Source organism: Candoia aspera, chromosome 6, assembly GCF_035149785.1.
Source record: "Candoia aspera isolate rCanAsp1 chromosome 6, rCanAsp1.hap2, whole genome shotgun sequence".
Lineage (NCBI taxonomy): Eukaryota > Metazoa > Chordata > Lepidosauria > Squamata > Boidae > Candoia > Candoia aspera.
This window is the reverse complement of record NC_086158.1, coordinates 38,807,703-38,827,048: the sequence shown is the minus strand read 5'-3', so window position 1 is coordinate 38,827,048 and position 19,346 is coordinate 38,807,703. Positions and strand designations below refer to the sequence as shown.

The 19,346-nt window shown below is 40.7% G+C and overlaps 1 protein-coding gene across 3 annotated transcripts in view; it reads right to left on the bottom strand.

Moving 5' to 3' along the window:
• Positions 1 to 3,297: 3,297 nt before the first annotated feature.
• The window catches only part of GAL3ST2 (galactose-3-O-sulfotransferase 2), a 33,333-nt gene continuing 17,284 nt past the window's right edge, over positions 3,298 to 19,346 (bottom strand). Inside the window, exons 2-5 of one of the 3 annotated variants that reach the window (XM_063306781.1) lie at positions 15,047 to 15,097; positions 14,672 to 14,778; positions 6,701 to 6,965; positions 3,298 to 4,447 (exon numbers count right to left, since the gene is read on the bottom strand). In XM_063306781.1, coding sequence (XP_063162851.1) covers positions 3,644 to 4,447; positions 6,701 to 6,922 — 1,026 coding nt within the window. In that variant the 5' untranslated portion in view covers positions 6,923 to 6,965; positions 14,672 to 14,778; positions 15,047 to 15,097 and the 3' untranslated portion in view covers positions 3,298 to 3,643. Of the gene's footprint in view, positions 4,448 to 6,700; positions 6,966 to 14,671; positions 14,779 to 15,046; positions 15,098 to 15,144; positions 15,258 to 19,346 lie in introns of all 3 variants that reach the window. The other 2 variants (XM_063306782.1, XM_063306780.1) reach the window with 2 other exon arrangements.

Sequence of the window (19,346 nt, the reverse complement as noted above, 5' to 3'; positions counted from 1 at the left end):
TTTTGAAAAGGAGTGGAGAAAGAACCGAACCCTGCGGCTTATACCGTGTGGCCCTACATATAATGTGTAGTTGGTCTATCTCAAGTTGTGAGAGCAGCTTCCTCTTCACTATGTTGAAGTGTTGGGTAACTAGCTGTTTCTCAGTTAGTGTGGATGCAGGTCTTCTGTCCATCCATAGTTCCCTCATGCGTTTCATATATCCCCTCTCATTAGGTCTACTGTTGTAGTAGCATTCCATCAGTTCCAGGTTCTCTTGCCTCGTCCATGTATGGTTTGTTCCAGTAGCCCACTTATCGTCAGATTGTCCTGGTTCCCCAACATCTGACGCAGACCTTGTTAATCCTGGTGATGTCCGAGCCAGCATGACTGTCTTAGTTCATGTCACTCTCATGTTTGAGGCAGGCAGGTGAAGTGTTAGGCGGTCTTTGCCCATAAATACTTTGCCCAATAATACTAAGCATCCACAAATCAATGGCTATTTATCAGTGCCCATTCTCTCACTCTTCCTTACCTTGGCCTTTTAAGATAAGGTACTGGTAAGGTAGGTACAGCCAGGATTGAATCCCAGCCTCCTGCTCCAAAGGCAACACTCTAACCACTACACTATCCAGCTGATCTAGAAAGGGTGTGTGTGTGTGTGTGTACTGTATATATCAATCAATCAATCCTAGGTGGCTATATTGCCTCTCTACACTTATTCTGTCAGTCTTGCAATCTCTCTGCACTTAATGTTGTAAAGTTTTACTCTGTTGTATCCTGAAACCCACAGTCTAGAAGCTATTTTGGGTCCATAATCCTGTTGGAGATTTAAATTCAGCATGGTTCTTGTTAAACAATATGCTTCTGGACATAAGCAGAATTGTGAAAGAATACTGGATAATTAAATAGCAAAATATCCTAAAAAATATAAAACATTCATAACATAATGTCCTTAAATGCACAGTATGGACATGGCCCACCAATGATAGCAGACATTTATTTTGAATTTGAAGAAAAAGCTAAGATGTATTAAAAATACAAGATAGAAAAGCTTCATTTCTACCTGTACTCCATGTTGAAGAGAGGAGAACATAAGGGAGAGAAAAAAACAGGAAATAATTATTGTCTCTTTAAAAAACAGAAACTTTGACTAACAAAGGGTCATTTTGGTTTCCAACATTCACTCTTGCAGCAGCACATGGACATGAAACAACAGCAGAAACAGGAGGAAAATGAACTCCAATGTATTGTCAACTCTGATTGTGCTACTGTGGTTTGTTTGTTTGTTTGTTTTTTGTCTACCAGAACTTTTCTTTTGTATACCAGGAAAGTGACAGCTTCTCAGCTGCCTTTGTAGCAGCCGTGAACACTCAAAACATGGCTATCAGGTGACCGATTGAGTCCTCCAAGGTCATAGCCTGCTGCTGCATAAAGAGGTGAGTCAGTTAACTGGGCAAGGGGATGGTTGGATCATTCCTGTCACGTGACCGGTATGATTGTTTACTTTTAATTGTTCACTCTTGCTTATTTAGACATGTTCAGGTTGACACTGTCATAAAAATGAAGAATCAAGTCTATCTCAGTTATACAGAAGACAAAACTTCCTTTGCAAAATACAAATAGCATTAAGAGAGTATTATGTGCATGTGACTAATTTGTGAGTAAATTGTGATTGTAACAGACAGGAGGAATTTAACCATTTTTTTTTCTTCCTAAGGGAAATCTCTTCTTTGAAGATGCTATTTGTTTGGGGAGCAAATACATCACTGGAAACAATGAGAATTTTCCTCCCAAAGAAAATAACCAGGTTCAGTAAGGAGATTTTCTTAGGACTACAGCAGAAGAGGAAATAATTCAGTGTTCCTTCCCATGTCTCATTTAAATACTATTAGATGCAGAGGTTCCTTTAGGCTTTAAAGAAAGTTGTCTTTAGCCCTTGCATGCAGGGGGCAGGTAACAACAATAGATTCTTGGGACCCTATACTTGCTAAGATGGGGACATCCTTGTAGGGAAACCTGTTTTTGTTTGCTTGTTTGACTTGACCAGAGCACAGTGAAGGTTTAGGAGCTGATTGGGAAAGAGGATACAGCCACATTGGCATGCTTTAGCTATTTTTCAGAAAGCATCTAAAAAACTAGAGTCTATTCCCCTCTCTTTCTTCCCAGTCACTCATACTTAAACTAATCAATACAAAGATTGAGGCTGTGTGGGACAACTGTTGTCAGAAAGATCCCTTCCTATTACAACTCTGCAACCTTGCTTCTCCGCAGGGCAGGTTAACCAAGGATAACAGTGTAGTAATTGCTGAGAATTTTTTGTTATTACAGAGGGCTTAGAACTGTGTAATAGTCATCTAACCCACAGACCTGCAGACTTACAGAGGTTACCATGAATTCGTCAGTTTCAAGTTTTGCAGACCAATCTTATCTCAGTTTTTGACTGAGTTACTCCCTACTAGAGTTACTAGTAGGTTGAGGGAATGCTATAGACATATCCTGATTTCAGAAAAGAACAGTTCAACAGTGGAACCAATTACTAACGCTGTGAAGGAATTTGGATCTGAATGGCAAAATATGATTTAGAATAAGTGTGGGCATGCATATCGTACCAGTCAAGATCACCTTTAAAAAGCTGCATCTTTTCTTGGTTTCACTCAGCTGCACTCTGCAGTAGATGCATGATCACAGGAAATAACACATTTGGTTTAAGGTTTCCTGATAGATGCTACATGTGCACCCACATGTGCCCTATATCCCATCTTGCTCTTTAAATCTGAATTTAAAGAGCGAAAGTTAGACTATAATTTGTCAAAAATGTTTTAATATGCATTGAGCAAGGGTTTGGACACAATTGTTAAAATGGTCTGTAGCTCCTCCATACCTCAGTGGCCTTAGATGCACCTTCTAATTCTATGATACTATGAAAATTTGAGAACTGTGGATACGATCCAGTCCACTGTTCGTTTGGAAGGGGATTGGGTCTGTGTGTGGTCAGAGATCTGTCTTTAATCTGAATCTCCATGGTACTGAAATGGTAAATGGATTTAGAGGTTGATCAGAATGATTTTGTAAGATCTTTTCTAACTTTTTAATTGTTGACCCTTAAGACTGGGAGATTAGAGCTATCAGGGTGGGTGTCTACAGACAGTGACTCTTAAGACAACAAAATGCTGTTGAAAGCTGCTAACATTGAAATTAAATTATCTGCACTATATGTGTCCAATCTAGGATTTCCACTGCCACTTGGTTTAAGGTTGTATTGTATAATGTTGCTTACCCCAAAAGAACATAATGTGCTAAGCACGTATGCATGCATGCTTGATATTATTAAATGTTTGGTTATTTATTAAAACTCTATAAATCCTGACAATAGTGAGGGTTCTTGGTGGTTTACAATAATTAGAAAACATAATAGAGTAGATTCTTTCATTCTTTAAGTTTGTGCCACAGCACAATAACCTTCACATTAATGGCTTACCTAAACCTCTACTTTTATGTTCCTACTAATATGAATGATGCAATTTCCATCTAATTTATGACTATGAAAAGGCATTGAGTCTAATCTGGAGTATTTTGGCTAAAGAAAAAGCAAAGTCTTGAATGTCATACAGACTGTTCCTTAGCTTGTTCTGATATAGAAAAATTGTATTGTTAAAGGAACTCATCAAACTAATATTTTCTTCTTCTTGAATGGGAACTGGGAATTATATATATGGGCTGTATACTGGAGCTCTGGCATGATCATCTTTTTACAGATGTTCAGGGTCTTATTGTCTAAATCTTGCTTGAGATTATAACCCAAGATTCTAGCATGTCCTGCTTGAAAAGGCTTCATATTTTTATCTTTAATTTGATAGTGCTCAATTGCAGTTTCTTCAAAGAGGCATGTCTCCATCAGTTCCTTTTGTCTCTTCTGCAGAAGATCAACTTCCTTGTACAGTCTTTTGAGGTCCATTCTTTCCCGGATTTTAATCCAAAATGAATTATTGAAATGTTTGTAAAGTTTCCAATCTAAAGCACACCACTCTTTCACTTTTTCCTTATTCTCTGGATTCAGAGTCTGAATACTATATTGGCTCCTGACATTCAGCTTGAAATAAATCACATCATCCAGATCCCAACACAAAATATCCTTCAGAAGGATCATTGACTCATCAAAAAAATCAGCAATCAGTATCAAATGAAAAATCTGCTCTATGTTCTTTAAGCCAAACTGGATATAACGATCATCATATTGTGCATTGTTGTCATAGCCAAAATCAAACCACATGTTGTTCTTAGCATATATATTTTTTTTTTCTGTCAGATTGTAGTATGACCAAGGAGATGACAAAAATTCATTAACATCCTTGGAGTTTCTAAATGCTGGTGAAAAAGTTTTGTAATAGACATAGGAGGATTCAAGCAATAAAGCTGGGTGCCTCAGGATAGAAAAATAAAAGGTATTATTTGGCATTATTCTTCTGACCTTTTAAATGAAAAAGAGAGAGAGATTAAAATAAGTATCAACATTTTTGAATGATCAGTAAAAATTCTGCATTCTGGAATAAAGGCAATTGATTTGTCACTTGCAGATCTTAACAAGATTTCAGGAAAGTTGGTACAATATGAAATGGTACCTGCTTTTGGAAGTCTACAGAGAGATAATATACTTGGTTAGGCATATAAACTGATCAGGACATCACAATAAACCATAGTAAACATAGTCTGTAATGGCAGAAACAACCCTCTTTGGGCTTCCATGCTTCTCCTTTTTTAAGGAGTACTTTTAAAAATTCACTTCCATTTTTGAGTAATTATAGCAGGTTATATTGTCAGAATATTTGTGCTTTATTTAACTATTTTAATGTCAGTTTGTGATAATGGTTTAGATTAACCATAGCTTAAGGTTTGGATGTTATTTTAAACAATGGCTAATTGAAACAAAAAAGGAAAGTTTCCAATATCTTCCCTTATAGTCCTGGGTGAAGCTAGATCTAATCTGTCATGTTTGAATACAGTCAGTATGAGGAATCAGCATAAAACTTGATATATCACTTGTTTAATTAAATGAAAAATGGCTGCTCATCTGAAAGCATCTACTGGTAGAAATGCCCAGTATTAGGTATGCTGCTAAACATTTTACCAATATTCCTCATTAAGTGCAGAGCATTGGAGAAAATATTAAAATATCATTCTAACTACACAACTGGGAACAAATTAAGAGGAAGACCAGTTTCATTCTTAGCCTATCTGAGGGAGAGGAAAATTTAAAAGGGGGTCTCCATTACTAGAATCATAGGTGTTGGCTATTGCAGATTGCAGGATCATGTGATGCACTTGATATGTTTGGTTTAGGCATCAGTACTGTTTAACCAAAAGCAAATATAGTTTATGTGTAATCAAATATGCTGTCTCATTCCCCTAAACTTCCTGCAGAAATGTACTCAAAACGCCAGTACAGTATTGCTCAATGCTGAGGGTGAGACGGGTGGAAGAAGTTAGTAAAGGTAAAGGTTTCCCTTGACGTAAAGTCCAGTCGTGTCCGACTCTAGGGGGCGGTGCTCATCTCCGTTTCAAAGCCTTGGAGCCGGCGTTGTCCATAGGACACTTCCGGGTCATGTGGCCAGCATGACTCACGGAACGCCGTTACCTTCCCACCGAAGCGGTACCAATTAATCTACTCACATTTGCATGTTTTCGAACTGCTTGGTGTGCAGAAGCTGGGACGAGCAACGGGAGCTCACCCCGCCGCGCGGTTTCGAACCGCCGACCTTCCGATCGACAGCTCAGCGGTTTAATCCGCAGCGCCACCGCGTCCCATTGGAAGAAGTTAAGGAAGCTAATATTTTCAAAGGAAAAGTGAATCAGCTTTTCCAGATAGCATCCCTTCAGATATATTAGGAGAAGTAGCTGTTCTTTGGATAGTCCACATTTTTTAAAATTGTAATTTTGGGGTGGGGGGTCTCTGGAGGCTGTGGAGGTTGTGGAGAAGATGGTACCACCAGAGTCCATGAGACTAAATTTTGTGGATATATTTGAATTGTTTTAGAAGTTCATTAAAACAACAACAGCAGAAAATAAGATTGTTCATCATCCCAGAGACTTAATAGTTTTATTAGATAATTGTGTCACTGAAAATTAGCATTTTGCTGCTGGAATTTGGCTGTGCGATCCTGGAGATGGGGCTTATGTCAGGTTACAAAAATGGGCTGGGACTTTATGCCTGTCCTGTGCCTGACCCATTTTTGCTTCCCTCCTCATAGAGTGGAGAGATTGCTTAAATAGCTTGCACCAGTGCATTCCTTTCTTGCATTAATTAATTATGCAATTAATTACACATTAATTCCCTTCTTGCTAATTATCCCAGCACCGGGGTGAGCATTCCAAAGGGCAGGGGAGTAGGGAAAAAGGGCTATAAGATTTGCCCTTTTACCCAGCTTCCTTGTGAGTCAAGTTCTGAAAACCTTTCCCACTGTTTGGGCTCACCCAGCTGTTTGGGGTCCTATCCTTCTGATGCTGTAAGTATACTCAGGGACAGGTTCTTAATAAACATTTCTCAAGAATTATTACCATCCTGGCATCTCCCTTAGTGTTCTCATTCTTTGGTATCCATCCTGCAAATTCTAAATTAAGCATCGACATACAGATTAACAGCAACAATGCCTCCTACAGAATGCAATATCTCCAACAGACAAAGGCTGAAATAAACAATGGAAAATGTACAGAGTAACTTCTGTACTCTTGCCTGTTGCCAGTTGAACCTTAGATGGTTGCCCATGATGTTGAACTTATTTTCCAGTGTTTTGAATTCCTCAACATACGATGAGTGGAAGCATCTAGGATAGCCAAGATGGGGCTCATTCCCATAGGGTAAGGCCACAGTGAGGTTGTGTTTCTCTGAGAAGCGGTAGAGGATGTTGAGGATTGTACTGCTGGCTGTTTTGTGGGTCTTGAGGAACATGACATTTGTGATGGGTTGACAGATTTTGGAAGGATGCTTCTGCCTAGATAAATACACAATATATAAGGAAGGAAACATATTTAGAAACCACCCCTCCCACTTGGTAATTTATTGCTTATGATTGCTATGGTCTTCTCTGCTTTCCTTTGTGATTCTATATTTGGCCTGAGCTGTTTTTATTTCTCTGACACATCAGCACCATTAGCATTATCCCATGCTACTCTTAGGCTGCTATTCTATCTACTTATTTGGAGTAAGGCCCACTGAATTCTTTCAGACATTGATAAGCCGATCAGATTTATGTGTGCCTTTGGACAGCATAACCCGCTTGCCTAAGATTTTATATATTGCTATTTTAAAAATTCAGAGTTAAACCTGGGCAGAGTCCACAGGAGCAAGTGACACTGCATGTGTCACAATGTCAGTGTACTAGTATCATTTTGATTCATTATTTAAAAGTATATAATTTGCATCATTTGCATGATGGAGTTTTTTGGCATGTGACATCATTTTGACATAATCATGATTAGGATATACACATTTCTGTAATTTCCAATAAGAAAAGGGAAGCTAGGTCTACGGTAGAACAAATCCATGAACTGCAGCTGTATTGCATGGTTCCAGTGTATGTTGTTTGTTGTTTATTCATTCAGTCGCTTCCGACTCTTCGTGACTTCATGGACCAGCCCACGCCAGAGCTTCCTGTCGGTCGTCAACACCACCAGCTCCCCCAGGGACGAGTCCGTCACCTCTAGAATATCATCCATCCACCTTGCCCTTGGTCGGCCCCTCTTCCTTTTGCCTTCCACTCTCCCTAGCATCAGCATCTTCTCCAGGGTGTCCTGTCTTCTCATTGTGTGGCCAAAGTATTTCAGTTTTGCCTTGAATATCATTCCTTCAAGTGAGCAGTCTGGCTTTATTTCCTGGAGGATGGACTGGTTTGATCTTCTTGCAGTCCAAGGGACTCTCAGAATTTTCCTCCAACACCACAGCTCAAAAGCATCGATCTTCCTTCTCTCAGCCTTCCTTATGGTCCAGCTCTCGCAGCCATATGTTACTACAAGGAACACCATTGCTTTAACTATGCGAGCCTTTGTTGTCAGTGTGATGTCTCTGCTCTTAACTATTTTATCGAGATTTGTCATTGCTCTTCTCCCAAGGATTAAGCGTCTTCTGATTTCCTGACTGCAGTCAGCATCTGCAGTAATCTTTGCACCTAGGAATACAAAGTCTTTCACTGCTTCTACATTTTCTCCCTCTATTTGCCAGTTATCGATCAAGCTGGTTGCCATAATCTTGGTTTTTTTGAGGTTTAGTTGCAAGCCAGCTTTTGCACTTTCTTCTTTCACCTTCATCATAAGGCTCCTCAGTTCCTCTTCGCTTTCAGCCATCAAAGTGGTATCATCTGCATATCTGAGATTGCTAATGTTTCTTCCAGCGATTTTAACTCCAGCCTTGGATTCCTCAAGCCCAGCATGTCGCATGATGTGTTCTGTGTACAAGTTGAATAGGTAGGGTGAGAGAATACAGCCCTGCCGTACTCCTTTCCCAATCTTAAACCAGTCCATTTTTCCGTGGTCTGTTCTTACTGTTGCTACTTGGTCGTTATACAGATTCTTCAGGAGGCAGACAAGATGACTTGGTATCCCCATACCGCTAAGAACTTGCCACAATTTGTTATGGTCCACACAGTCAAAGGCTTTAGAGTAGTCAATAAAACAGAAATAGATGTTTTTCTGAAACTCCCTGGCTTTTTCCATTATCCAGCGGATATTGGCAATTTGGTCCCTAGTTCCTCTGCCTTTTCTAAACCCAGCTTGTACATCTGGCAATTCTCGCTCCATGAATTGTTGAAGTCTACCTTGCAGAACCTTGAGCATTACCTTACTGGCATGTGAAATGAGTGCCAGTGTTCGATAGTTTGAACATTCTTTAGTGTTTCCCTTTTTTGGTATGGGGATGTAAGTTGATTTTTTCCAATCTGATGGCCATTCCTGTGTTTTCCAAATTTGCTGGCATATAGCATGCATTACCTTGAGAGCATCATCTCGCAAGATTTTGAACAGTTCAGCTGGGATGCCGTCGTCTCCTGCTGCCTTGTTATTAGCAATGCTTCTTAAGGCCCATTCAACCTCACTCTTCAGGATGTCTGGCTCTAGCTCACTGGCCACACCATCAAAGCTATCCCCGATATTGTTATCCTTCCTATACAGGTCTTCCGTATATTCTTGCCACCTTTTCTTGATCTCTTCTTCTTCTGTTAGGTCCTTGCCATCTTTGTTTTTGATCATACCCATTTTTGCCTGGAATTTACCTCCAATGTTTCTAATTTTCTGGAAGAGGTCTCTTGTCCTTCCTATTCTATTGTCTTCTTCCACTTCCGCACATTGCTTGTTTAAAAATAATTCCTTATCTCTTCTGGCTAGCCTCTGGAATTTTGCATTTAATTGGGCATATCTCCCCCTATCACTGTTGCCTTTTGCTTTCCTTCTTTCTTGGGCTACTTCTAGTGTCTCAGCAGACAGCCACTTTGCCTTCTTGGTTTTCTCTTTCTTTGGGATGTATTTTGTTGCCGCCTCCTGAGCAATGTTGCGAACTTCTGTCCAGAGTACTTCCGGGACCCTATCTACTAAGTCCAGTCCCTTAAATCGATTCTTTACCTCCACTGCATATTCCTGAGGGATATTAGTGAGCTCATATCTAGCTGATCTGTGGGTCTTCCCTAATCTCTTTAGTCTGATCCTAAATTGTGCAAGAAGAAGTTCGTGATCTGAACTACAGTCAGCTCCAGGCCTTGTTTTTACCGACTGTATAGATGACCGCCACCTTTGGCTGCAAAGGATGTAGTCAATCTGATTTTGGTGTTGTCCATCTGGTGAAGTCCATGTATAAAGCCGTCTCTTAGGTTGTTTCGAAGAGAGTGTTCGTTATGCAGAGTGAGTTGTCTTGGCAAAATTCTATCAGCCTATGTCCTGCTTCATTTTGTTCTCCCAGGCCATGCTTACCTGTAATTCCAGGTGTCATTTGACTGCCCACCTTAGCATTCCAGTCTCCCGTGATGAAAATAACATCTCTTTTAGGCGTGTTGTCCAGTAGGTGCTGCAGATCCTCATAGAACTGCTCTACTTCAGCTTCTTCAGCATCTGTTGTTGGGGCATATATTTGGATCACTGTGATGTTAGATGGCTTGCCCTGAATTCCAATTGAGATCATTCTGTCATTTTTGGGGTTGTATCCAAGCACTGCTTTAGCCACTTTACTATTAATTATGAAGGCTACTCCATTTCTTCTGTGGTCCTCTTGTCCACAGTAGTAGATCTGGTGGTCATCTGATGTGAAGTGGCCCATTCCAGTCCATTTCAGTTCGCTGATGCCCAAAATGTCTATCTTTAATCTTGACATCTCACCAATAACCACATGCAATTTGCCCTGGCTCATAGATCTTACATTCCAGGTTCCAATGGCGTGTTGATCCTTAGAACATCGGATTTGCCGTTCACCACCAGCACCGTCGGCCGCTAACTGTCCTTTCGGCTTTGAGCTAGCTGCGTCATCACGTCTGGGGCTAGTTGAGCTCATCCTCTGTTCCTCCCCAGTAGCATTTTGACCATCTTCCAACCTGGGGGTCTCATCTTCCGATGGTATACCGACATATCTCTTATTGTACTGATCCATTTAGTTTTCATGGCAAGAATACTGAGGTGGGTTGCCATTACCTTCTCCAGGGATCACATTTAGTCTGACCTCTCCGTCATGACCTTCCCATCTTGGGTGGTGAGAATAGATTGAACAGATTATAATATGAATAGATTATTCAGAGCTATAGTGAATGTGAGAAACATCCATTTCAAAATGTTAGTATACTGAAAGAATTTTTTAAATGTAGCTGATATGTCAATCCAGATAATGGGTGGATAAAGCTAAAGAAAAGGAAAACCAAAACCCCAAAGAGCTAATAAGGAGAGTAAATTTCCCTTCTCATGTGGGCTTTTACAAGAATGGAGGGCAGTCTCCATTTTGCCTTTGCATTTGGCATTTCCTTTCTCCCTTCTTTGAGTCTGGCTGAAAGCCAAATAACAGCAAAGCTGCAGCCAGCAGCATCAGAGCTGGAGCTAGTAATTTGGATAGACAGTTGGGTCAGTTAAAGTAGTTGCACTATAGATTACATTTATTTTGCAGACTGACATGTGTAAAATACTGCGTAGTTGTGCTTGTCTAAGATCCTGGGCTGGAGGGATCAGCTGACTGAGATCACCTCTTCAGGAAGCAATGATTCATTCTTTCTTCTTTTATTTTTTCTGTTCAACTTTCCTCTAGGTCTCTGACTTTGCCATATATAATGAAGTTTTACATTTCTTAGTGAACTTGTGATGCTCATTCTGGGAAAGAGAGGCAGACTTTAACACAGGCATGTCCAACCCACGGCCTCTGGGCCGCATGCGGCCCTGAACAGCTAGTAATGTGGCCCCCCAAAATCGTAAACTTTTAACATTATTTTGCAATTTTTTTTGTGACTCGATCGCGTGGTGCTTGAGTGCAGAACTGCATAGGTAGAAACAACAGAACGCTGTGTAGGGGAGCAGGCACTGCAGTGCTAACGCCGCCGCTGCCCGCTACACATGTCAACTTGTGGCGACTTGGCATTTTATATAATATTTCAACCTACCTACATGTGTTCTGTGATGACAGGCATTTATTGTTGTTATTATTAAATGGACATGTAAGTTTACTTATTTGATTATTAAACTTTGCTTTATTTGCCTACCTAACAATTTACGATGGGCTTGTTGTATTATTTCTTTAAAATATATATTTATTCCTAAATAAATTTATTCCAGCATGGCTTCAACGTCATTTCAACAGAAAACAGAACCCAAAAAAGAAAATAAAGAAAGAAAAATCACAGATGAAGGAAGAGTATTCAACAAAAAATGAACAGATGAGTACATTTTTGTCGAGACAAATACTAAGGCACTATGCTTAATTTGTAGGGAAAATGTGTCAGTTTTCAAAGACTACAATTTGAAAAGGCATTATATGGAAAAACATGCTGCCAAATTCAAAGCATATCAAGGAATTTGTCATAATGACACATTAGTGGAACGGAAAAAAAGTCTGTCGTCTCAACAATTTTTTTTTTAAAGTCACAAGTCAAAAGGACTCTATTGTAAAAGCTAGTTATTTGGTAGCAAATCTGACTGCAAAAAAATCAAAACCGTTTACCGATGGTGAGTTTATTAAGCAATGTATGGAAAGTGATAAAACGATTTTTCTAAAATTGGTTTGTCTCACCAGACTATAGCCAGGTGAAATGAAGAAACAGGAAAATCTATCGAAAGAGGTTTGAAGAGTAAAGCAGCTAATTTCAGATTTTATACTTTGGCGATGGATGAAAGTACTGATGCTACAGATACGGCTCAACTTGCCATTTTTATTAGAGGTATTGATAACAGATATAATGTCACTGAAGAAATGGCTTCTTTGGTGCCATTAAAAGACACAACTAAATCTCTTGATTTTTATGAAGCAGTAAAAATGACATTTTCAACATATCTGGTATATCTACTGATGGCGCCCCAGCAATGGTTGGTAGAAGGGAGGGACTTACAAAATTGACAGAAGATGATGCAAGTGCCACCGGCAACTCACGTTTGATGAAGTATCACTGCATTCTACATCAAGAAAATTTATGCGCAAAAGCTTTAAAAATGGATAATGTCATGTGAATCATCGCCAATTCCAGGAGTTCCTTAAAAGTATGGATGCTGATTATGGGGACATCATTTACTTTTCTGAAGTACGGTGGCTAAGCCGGGGTAAAATGCAGAAAAGATTTTATGATTTGCAAAATGAAATCAAGTCATTTATGGCATCAAAAAGAAAATTTGTGCCAGAACTTGAAGATGAAAAATGGCTCACAGATTTAGCATTTTAGGTGGATTTGACTGCTCATTTAAATGAGTTAAACGTGCATCTTCAAGGTGAAAACCAACTTATCACTGCAATGTTTCAAACCATAACAGTGTTTGAAATGAAACTTAAAGTATGGCAAGCTCAAGTTATGGAAAACAATTTTATACATTTTAATACGTTGGCTAGAAACAGTCCTGTGAACAGTGAGAAATATGCAGCCTTGTTTTTTGGTTTGATACAGGAATTTGAGAACAGGTTTCAAGATTTCCAGAAAAATCATCAATATTTTGGTATATTTTCAACTCCATTTTCAGTTGACATAACTACATTACCTCCGAATTTTCAAATGGAATGCATAGAGTTGCAATCAGGCATTCAACTCAAAGAAAAATTTGATCATGTCTCTCTACTGGACTTTTATAAGACCTATCTTCCCAGAGAAAAATATCCATTGCTTCACAATCACGCCTTATTCATGACATCACTTTTTGGCAGCACATACATTTGTGAGCAACTATTTTCAAGGATCAAGCACACGAAGAGTAAAATTAGAATTAAAATTTCTGACGAGCACTTTGAGAACCCACTGAGAATTGCAACCACTTTATGGACTTGGCTCAAATGGCTAAATTAACAGCTTTAATAAGAGATCATTCTGTTTCTGATTTATATCAACTTGGCAACCACTTTTGGATTACTTGCTTGTAATAGAAAAAGATGATCTTTTGATTTTGGGTTTTAGAGATTAAATGGTTTGCTTTGATAGAAATAATGTTAAGATAGGTTAATTAATTGTAAGAGATTAGATTTGTAAATTTATCTATATCTGTATCAGAGAAAGTCGGAAGTCACTTTCCTTTTCTGTTTTTCTTTCTACTGACACTTTTATAGTTTGCTCTTTTTTCTTTAGTTCTGTTTTCTATCTGTTCTATATTCTCTTTTGTTTGTATCTTAATTATATCTTGAAAATAATAAAGTTTTACATATAAAAAAGAGAGAATTGCAACCACTTTCATCGAATGCATTAGTTTCACAAAAACAAGGTCAAATATCCCACTAGTTTTATGGTGCCCTCTTTTTAAAAAAATTATAATAAAAAATATAAAAAAATAAATGAAGTGTTATTACTTATATACATTAACTATATTATATATTTCATGTGTGGCCCAAGACAATTCCTCCTCACTCAGTGTGGCCCAGGGAAGCCAAAAGGTTGGACACCCATGCTTTAACACATGCTTCCCCCAAAATCAGGCTATCGAATAGAGGGAGGGAGAGTCCCCCCTTACATCTGTCCTGGTAAATCCTCTTTAAAGCATACAGTCTCTTCCCAGGAGTTGTGGGCAGGGTGCAGCAGGATTGTGAGAAGAAAGTTGGGAATCAGCAGGGACCCAATCTCTGCATCCTAGGCATGCCTGCCTACATGGCATCTTTACAGGAGCAGTTTAAAATATAAACTTTTATTCATCCATGCTAAGAGGGGTAGAATAATAAAGCCTATTGCACTTACTTAGTAATAGGTAAAACCAATCACACAGAGAGATTTCAATGTTCTCATATATATACAATATTGACTTGCATAACATTATAAATACTATCCTTGATAAATATCATATATAATTGAAAGAAAGAAATGTGAACAAGGATTTTTTAATGAAAGTCACTCAAGAAAATTATGTTTAGTAGAATATTTTGAATATTTTACACAAAATTATATGTTCCCTTTTCAATGTTGGTTCAGGTTTCACTGCAGCAAAGACAAAAGTTATCAATACCAAAGTTATCCATTGCAGGGAGGGGTAAAAAAACCCCTAGTGATTTGTAACAGTGGAGTACCTCCAAATGATAACACAAGCATTTGTGTGCAGAAGATCCAAGGCTGAGACCCAGCATCTCCAGTTCAAGTGACCAAATGATGCTTTGCCATAAATGCTGGAAAGATGCTGCTAGTCAAAACAGACAATATAAATAGATGACCCAATCTGAATGCATGCTGTATAGGGAAGTTTCTTATATTCTTGTGACATTTGTAAATGCTGCCATAACTCTAAACTGTTAGGGGTTTATTTAAAAAAAAATGACTAACTATCCTTTTAATGTAATATTCTGGAGAAGCCCAAGATCTAGTGTGGTACAAACACGTTAAGCCTAATGTAAATGGAAAATTGAATTGCAGTTGTTGCATAGATTTCTAAGGCAAAAAAGAAAAACCTACCTTAGCAAGTCATGATGATTGATAGCTGTTGTTGCTCAGCCAGTTTACTGAAATGTATTAATATTGTAAATTAAAAGTCCCTTTAAAGGATTACCTTTAAAAGTCTTCTATCTGTGAAAAGCCAACTTTTCAGAAATCCTGATTTGCCTATTGGAAATATTCTTTTTTTAGAATTTAATAACTGGACTTTAATGTTTGCATAATTTTCTAAAAACAAAGCAAAATAGCCATTAACAAATTCCATTATAAAACTATTCTCTTATTTCAATTGTTAGATGTTAGACATATTTTACAAGTAATTATCTATACTTTTAAAGAATTTATTTAGGATTTTAACCTCCCTGCCATAATTTATTTTTTTTTGCAATATAATAATTCACTTTTATTTGTTTATCACAATTCATTATCTGTTGTGGAATATTATGTTTCATTTGGATTTGGTTAATTCAGCATTCATTATTGCTTCTTTGTGTATTTTTAGATCATTTTGGACAAACAGATTATTCTGACATGAGATATTTTTATCATAAAAAACATACATACCCATCATGCTATTCTATTTTGGTGTAGAAAAGTGTGCAGAGTGCAGAAAAGGAGTATGAAATAGAAAGCCAAAGTCATTAAAGACATGAAACATACATATTAATGCATTTCTTTTTATTCTTTAAATTTCTCATTCCTTTTGAGGATTAATTCCATCCCACCATGACTTGCTTAGACTTTCCCTTCCTCTCAACCAACTCACTTTTCCTTCATGTATTGTTTTGTTGTTTGATCTTTATTCTATGTGACCAAACCAACTCAATGTATTTCTTTCACAGTGGTCGTTCATGCTTCTATTTATCAACGTTCAGCACCCAGTCATTCTTAACCTGGCTTCTTTTAGTTTTACTACACACACCTCTTAAGCACTCCATTCCCATTGCATTCGGCTTTCTTTTTTGGTTTCTGCTGACATATCCAACAATACCATGAGCTAAACCGGGAAGGGCCACCCAAGATGGGAAGAGAGGTCAGACTAAATGCGATCCCTGGGGAAGGTAATGGCAACCCACCCCAGTATTCTTGCCGTGAAAACTAAATGGATCAGTACAACCAGAGATATGTCGTATACCATCGGAAGGTGAGACTCCCAGGTTGGAAGATGGTCAAAATGCTACTGGGGAGGAACAGAGGATGAGCTCAACTAGCCCCAGACGTGATGACGCAGCTAGCTCAAAGCCGAAAGGACGGCTAGCGGCCGACGGTGCTGGTGGTGAATGGCAAATCCGATGTTCTAAGGATCAACACACCATTGGAACCTGGAATGTAAGATCTATGAGCCAGGGCAAATTGCATGTGGTTATTGGTGAGATGTCAAGATTAAAGATAGACATTTTGGGCATCAGTGAACTGAAATGGACTGGAATGGGCCACTTCACATCAGATGACCACCAGATCTACTACTGTGGACAAGAGGACCACAGAAGAAATGGAGTAGCCTTCATAATTAATAGTAAAGTGGCTAAAGCAGTGCTTGGACACAATCCAAAAAACAATAGAATGATCTCAATTGGAATTCAGGGCAAGCCATCTAACATCACAGTGATCCAAATATTTGCCCCAATCACAGATGCTGAAGAAGCTGAAGTAGAGCTGTTCTATGAGGAACTGCAGCACCTACTGGACACATGCCTAAAAGGGACGTTATTTTCATCACAGGAGACTGGAATGCTAAGGTGGGCAGTCAAATGACACCTGGAATTACAGGTAAGCATGGCCTGGGAGAACAAAACGAAGCAGGACATAGGCTAATAGAATTTTGCCAAGACAACTGTCAGGCTCTGCCTGCTAACCAGTAAAGACACAGACGCTAGCGTGGGCTTAGGTTCTGGCTTTATTGATAAAACAGAGTGCATGCCTTTAAAAAGCTGAGAGTGGGGAGTGCGCCAGAACGGGATTTAAATAGCCCGCGCCGGTCAGCACTCCACCCCACCTTATTCCAGGTGCGTCCCACGAGCCCCACCGGTTTCGTCCTCGATAGGTGAGGGGTCATGCAGCCCCCTCCTGTGCTCCGGGCGTTGCCTCGATCGCCTTCCTGACCGGTGATGGTTCATTGCCGGACGATCAGGCTCTTAATCTTTTTGACAGCTTGGGCGCGCCTCTCCATTTGTCTTGTCAATTACCTCTTTGCAACTTTGTATCCTTATCTTTGGTGCCGCCGGCCTGGGTTGATACTTTGTTTCCAGCACTTGTTGCTCCCTTTTGTTTCATGGTTGCCTTTTGCCTTAATCTGTCAGGGACCCATTACTCTGTATTGTCATGCGAGCCGTTGCGATGTCACAAGCATCACAACAGTGATCATGACATACTGCCCCCCTTTAGAAAGTTAAGCCACGGGTTTGGAGGAATAGGCATTATGGAAGGTGCGGATCAGGTTGGGGGCCTGGATGTCGCGGGCAGCGACCCACTCAGGGTGTGGGAAGTGTTTCCATTTTACTAGGTATTGGAGGGAGCCCCGCAGCTTGCGGGAGTCAAGTACCTCCTTCACTTCGAAGTGTTGCTGCCCATCTATCATCACTGGTGGGGGGGGCGTGCGTGGGTGCCACCGGGAGGGATCACTTGCTGGCTTGAGTAAGCTGCAGTGGAACACTGGGTGCAGCCTCTTTAAATTATGGGGCAGGTCCAAGCGCACCGTGACTGGGTTCACGATTTGTGTCACCTGGAATGGTCCAATAAACTTGGGGGGCAGTTTCTTAGATGGTTGCGGTGATTTTATGAATCTGGTGGATAGATAGACCATGTCCCCCACCCGAAATGTTGGTTGTTGGCTCCGGTGTTTGTCCGCTTGCAATTTGTACGCGGTTTGTGCCTCTTTAAGCACGTCCTTGATGACCGGCCAGGAATCTGCGAGTCTCTCACCCCAATCACAGGTGGCCACTGCTGGGGACGGGGGCTGAGGTAGTTCAGGGATGGGGACGAACTCCCGACCTGACACCACCCCAAAGGGGGTTTGTCCCGTGCTTTGGTGTATTGCGTTGTTGTATGCGACCTCTGCAAATGGGAGGAGGTCCACCCAGTCGTCCTGGTGGTAGTTTATGTAGGAGAGGAGGAATTGCTCCAGTGTGGCATTAAGGATCTCTGTAGATCCGTCCATCTGGGGATGCCAGGAGGTTGACAGGGCTTGCTGGGTACCTATCAGTTTCAAAAAAGCCCGCCAAAACCTCGAGGTAAATTGTGTGCCCCTATTGGTCACCAAGCGGGAGGGGCAGCCGTGTAGGTGGTACACATGGACTAGGAACAGTTTCGCCAGCTGTTGTGCTGATGGGATCGAGGCGCAGGGGATGAAATGGGCTTGTTTTGAGAAGTAGTCTTTTACTACCCAAATGACCATTTTCTTTTGGCTAGGCGGTAAGTCTACTATGAAGTCCATTGAGATTTCATCCCAAGGGCAGGAGGGTTCAGCCATGGGTTGTAGCAGCCCCTGGGGTTTGCCAGCCGGTCGCTTGGCCATTGCACACACTGGGCAGGATGCCACATACATCTTGATGTCCTTCCTTAGCGAGGGCCACCAAAACTGTCTCCGAGTCAGGTGTAGGGTTTTCAAGAACCCGAAGTGACCAGCCTGTTTGCTGTCATGTGATCTGTTGAGGATCGCCTGCCGTTGTGAGTTGGGTACATATAACCTTCCCTCCGCCCATGCGAGGCCCTGTTCCATAGTGACCTTGTTGGGGTTGGGGAGGAGCCAGGGGTCAGATTTTAATGCCGTTGTAAAATCTGCCCGTAACCCACCTGGCATTTGAGGTTGCCTGCATCTAGGGGCGGGTTGCGCCATAGTTGTTTGTAAGGGGGGGGGCAGGCTGTCCCCGAGCGCGTCCCTGGGTGACAGCTGCCAGACCCAGCTGGGAATCAGAGAGCACCGTCCCTACGATGTCGGAGATAGGCTCCGCATCCTGGGGCAGTTGGGAGAGTGCGTCTGCCAGGAAATTCTTTTTCCCTGGGATGAACTTCAGCTGGAAGTTGAACCGGCTGAAGAACTGAGCCCATCGTATTTGTTTGGGACTGAGGCGCCGGGGCGTACGGAGCGCCTCGAGGTTGCGGTGGTCTGTCCAGACCTCAAATGGGCAAGTCGTCCCTTCCAAAAGGTGACGCCAAGCCTCCAGTGCTGCTTTAACCGCGAAGCCTTCCTTTTCCCACACGTGCCAGTGCCTCTCTGTCTCTGAGAATTTCCTAGAGAGATAGGCGCATGGCTTCAGGATTCCAGTGGAATCCTTTTGCAGCAGGATGGCCCCTATTGAGAAGTCAGAGGCGTCCACC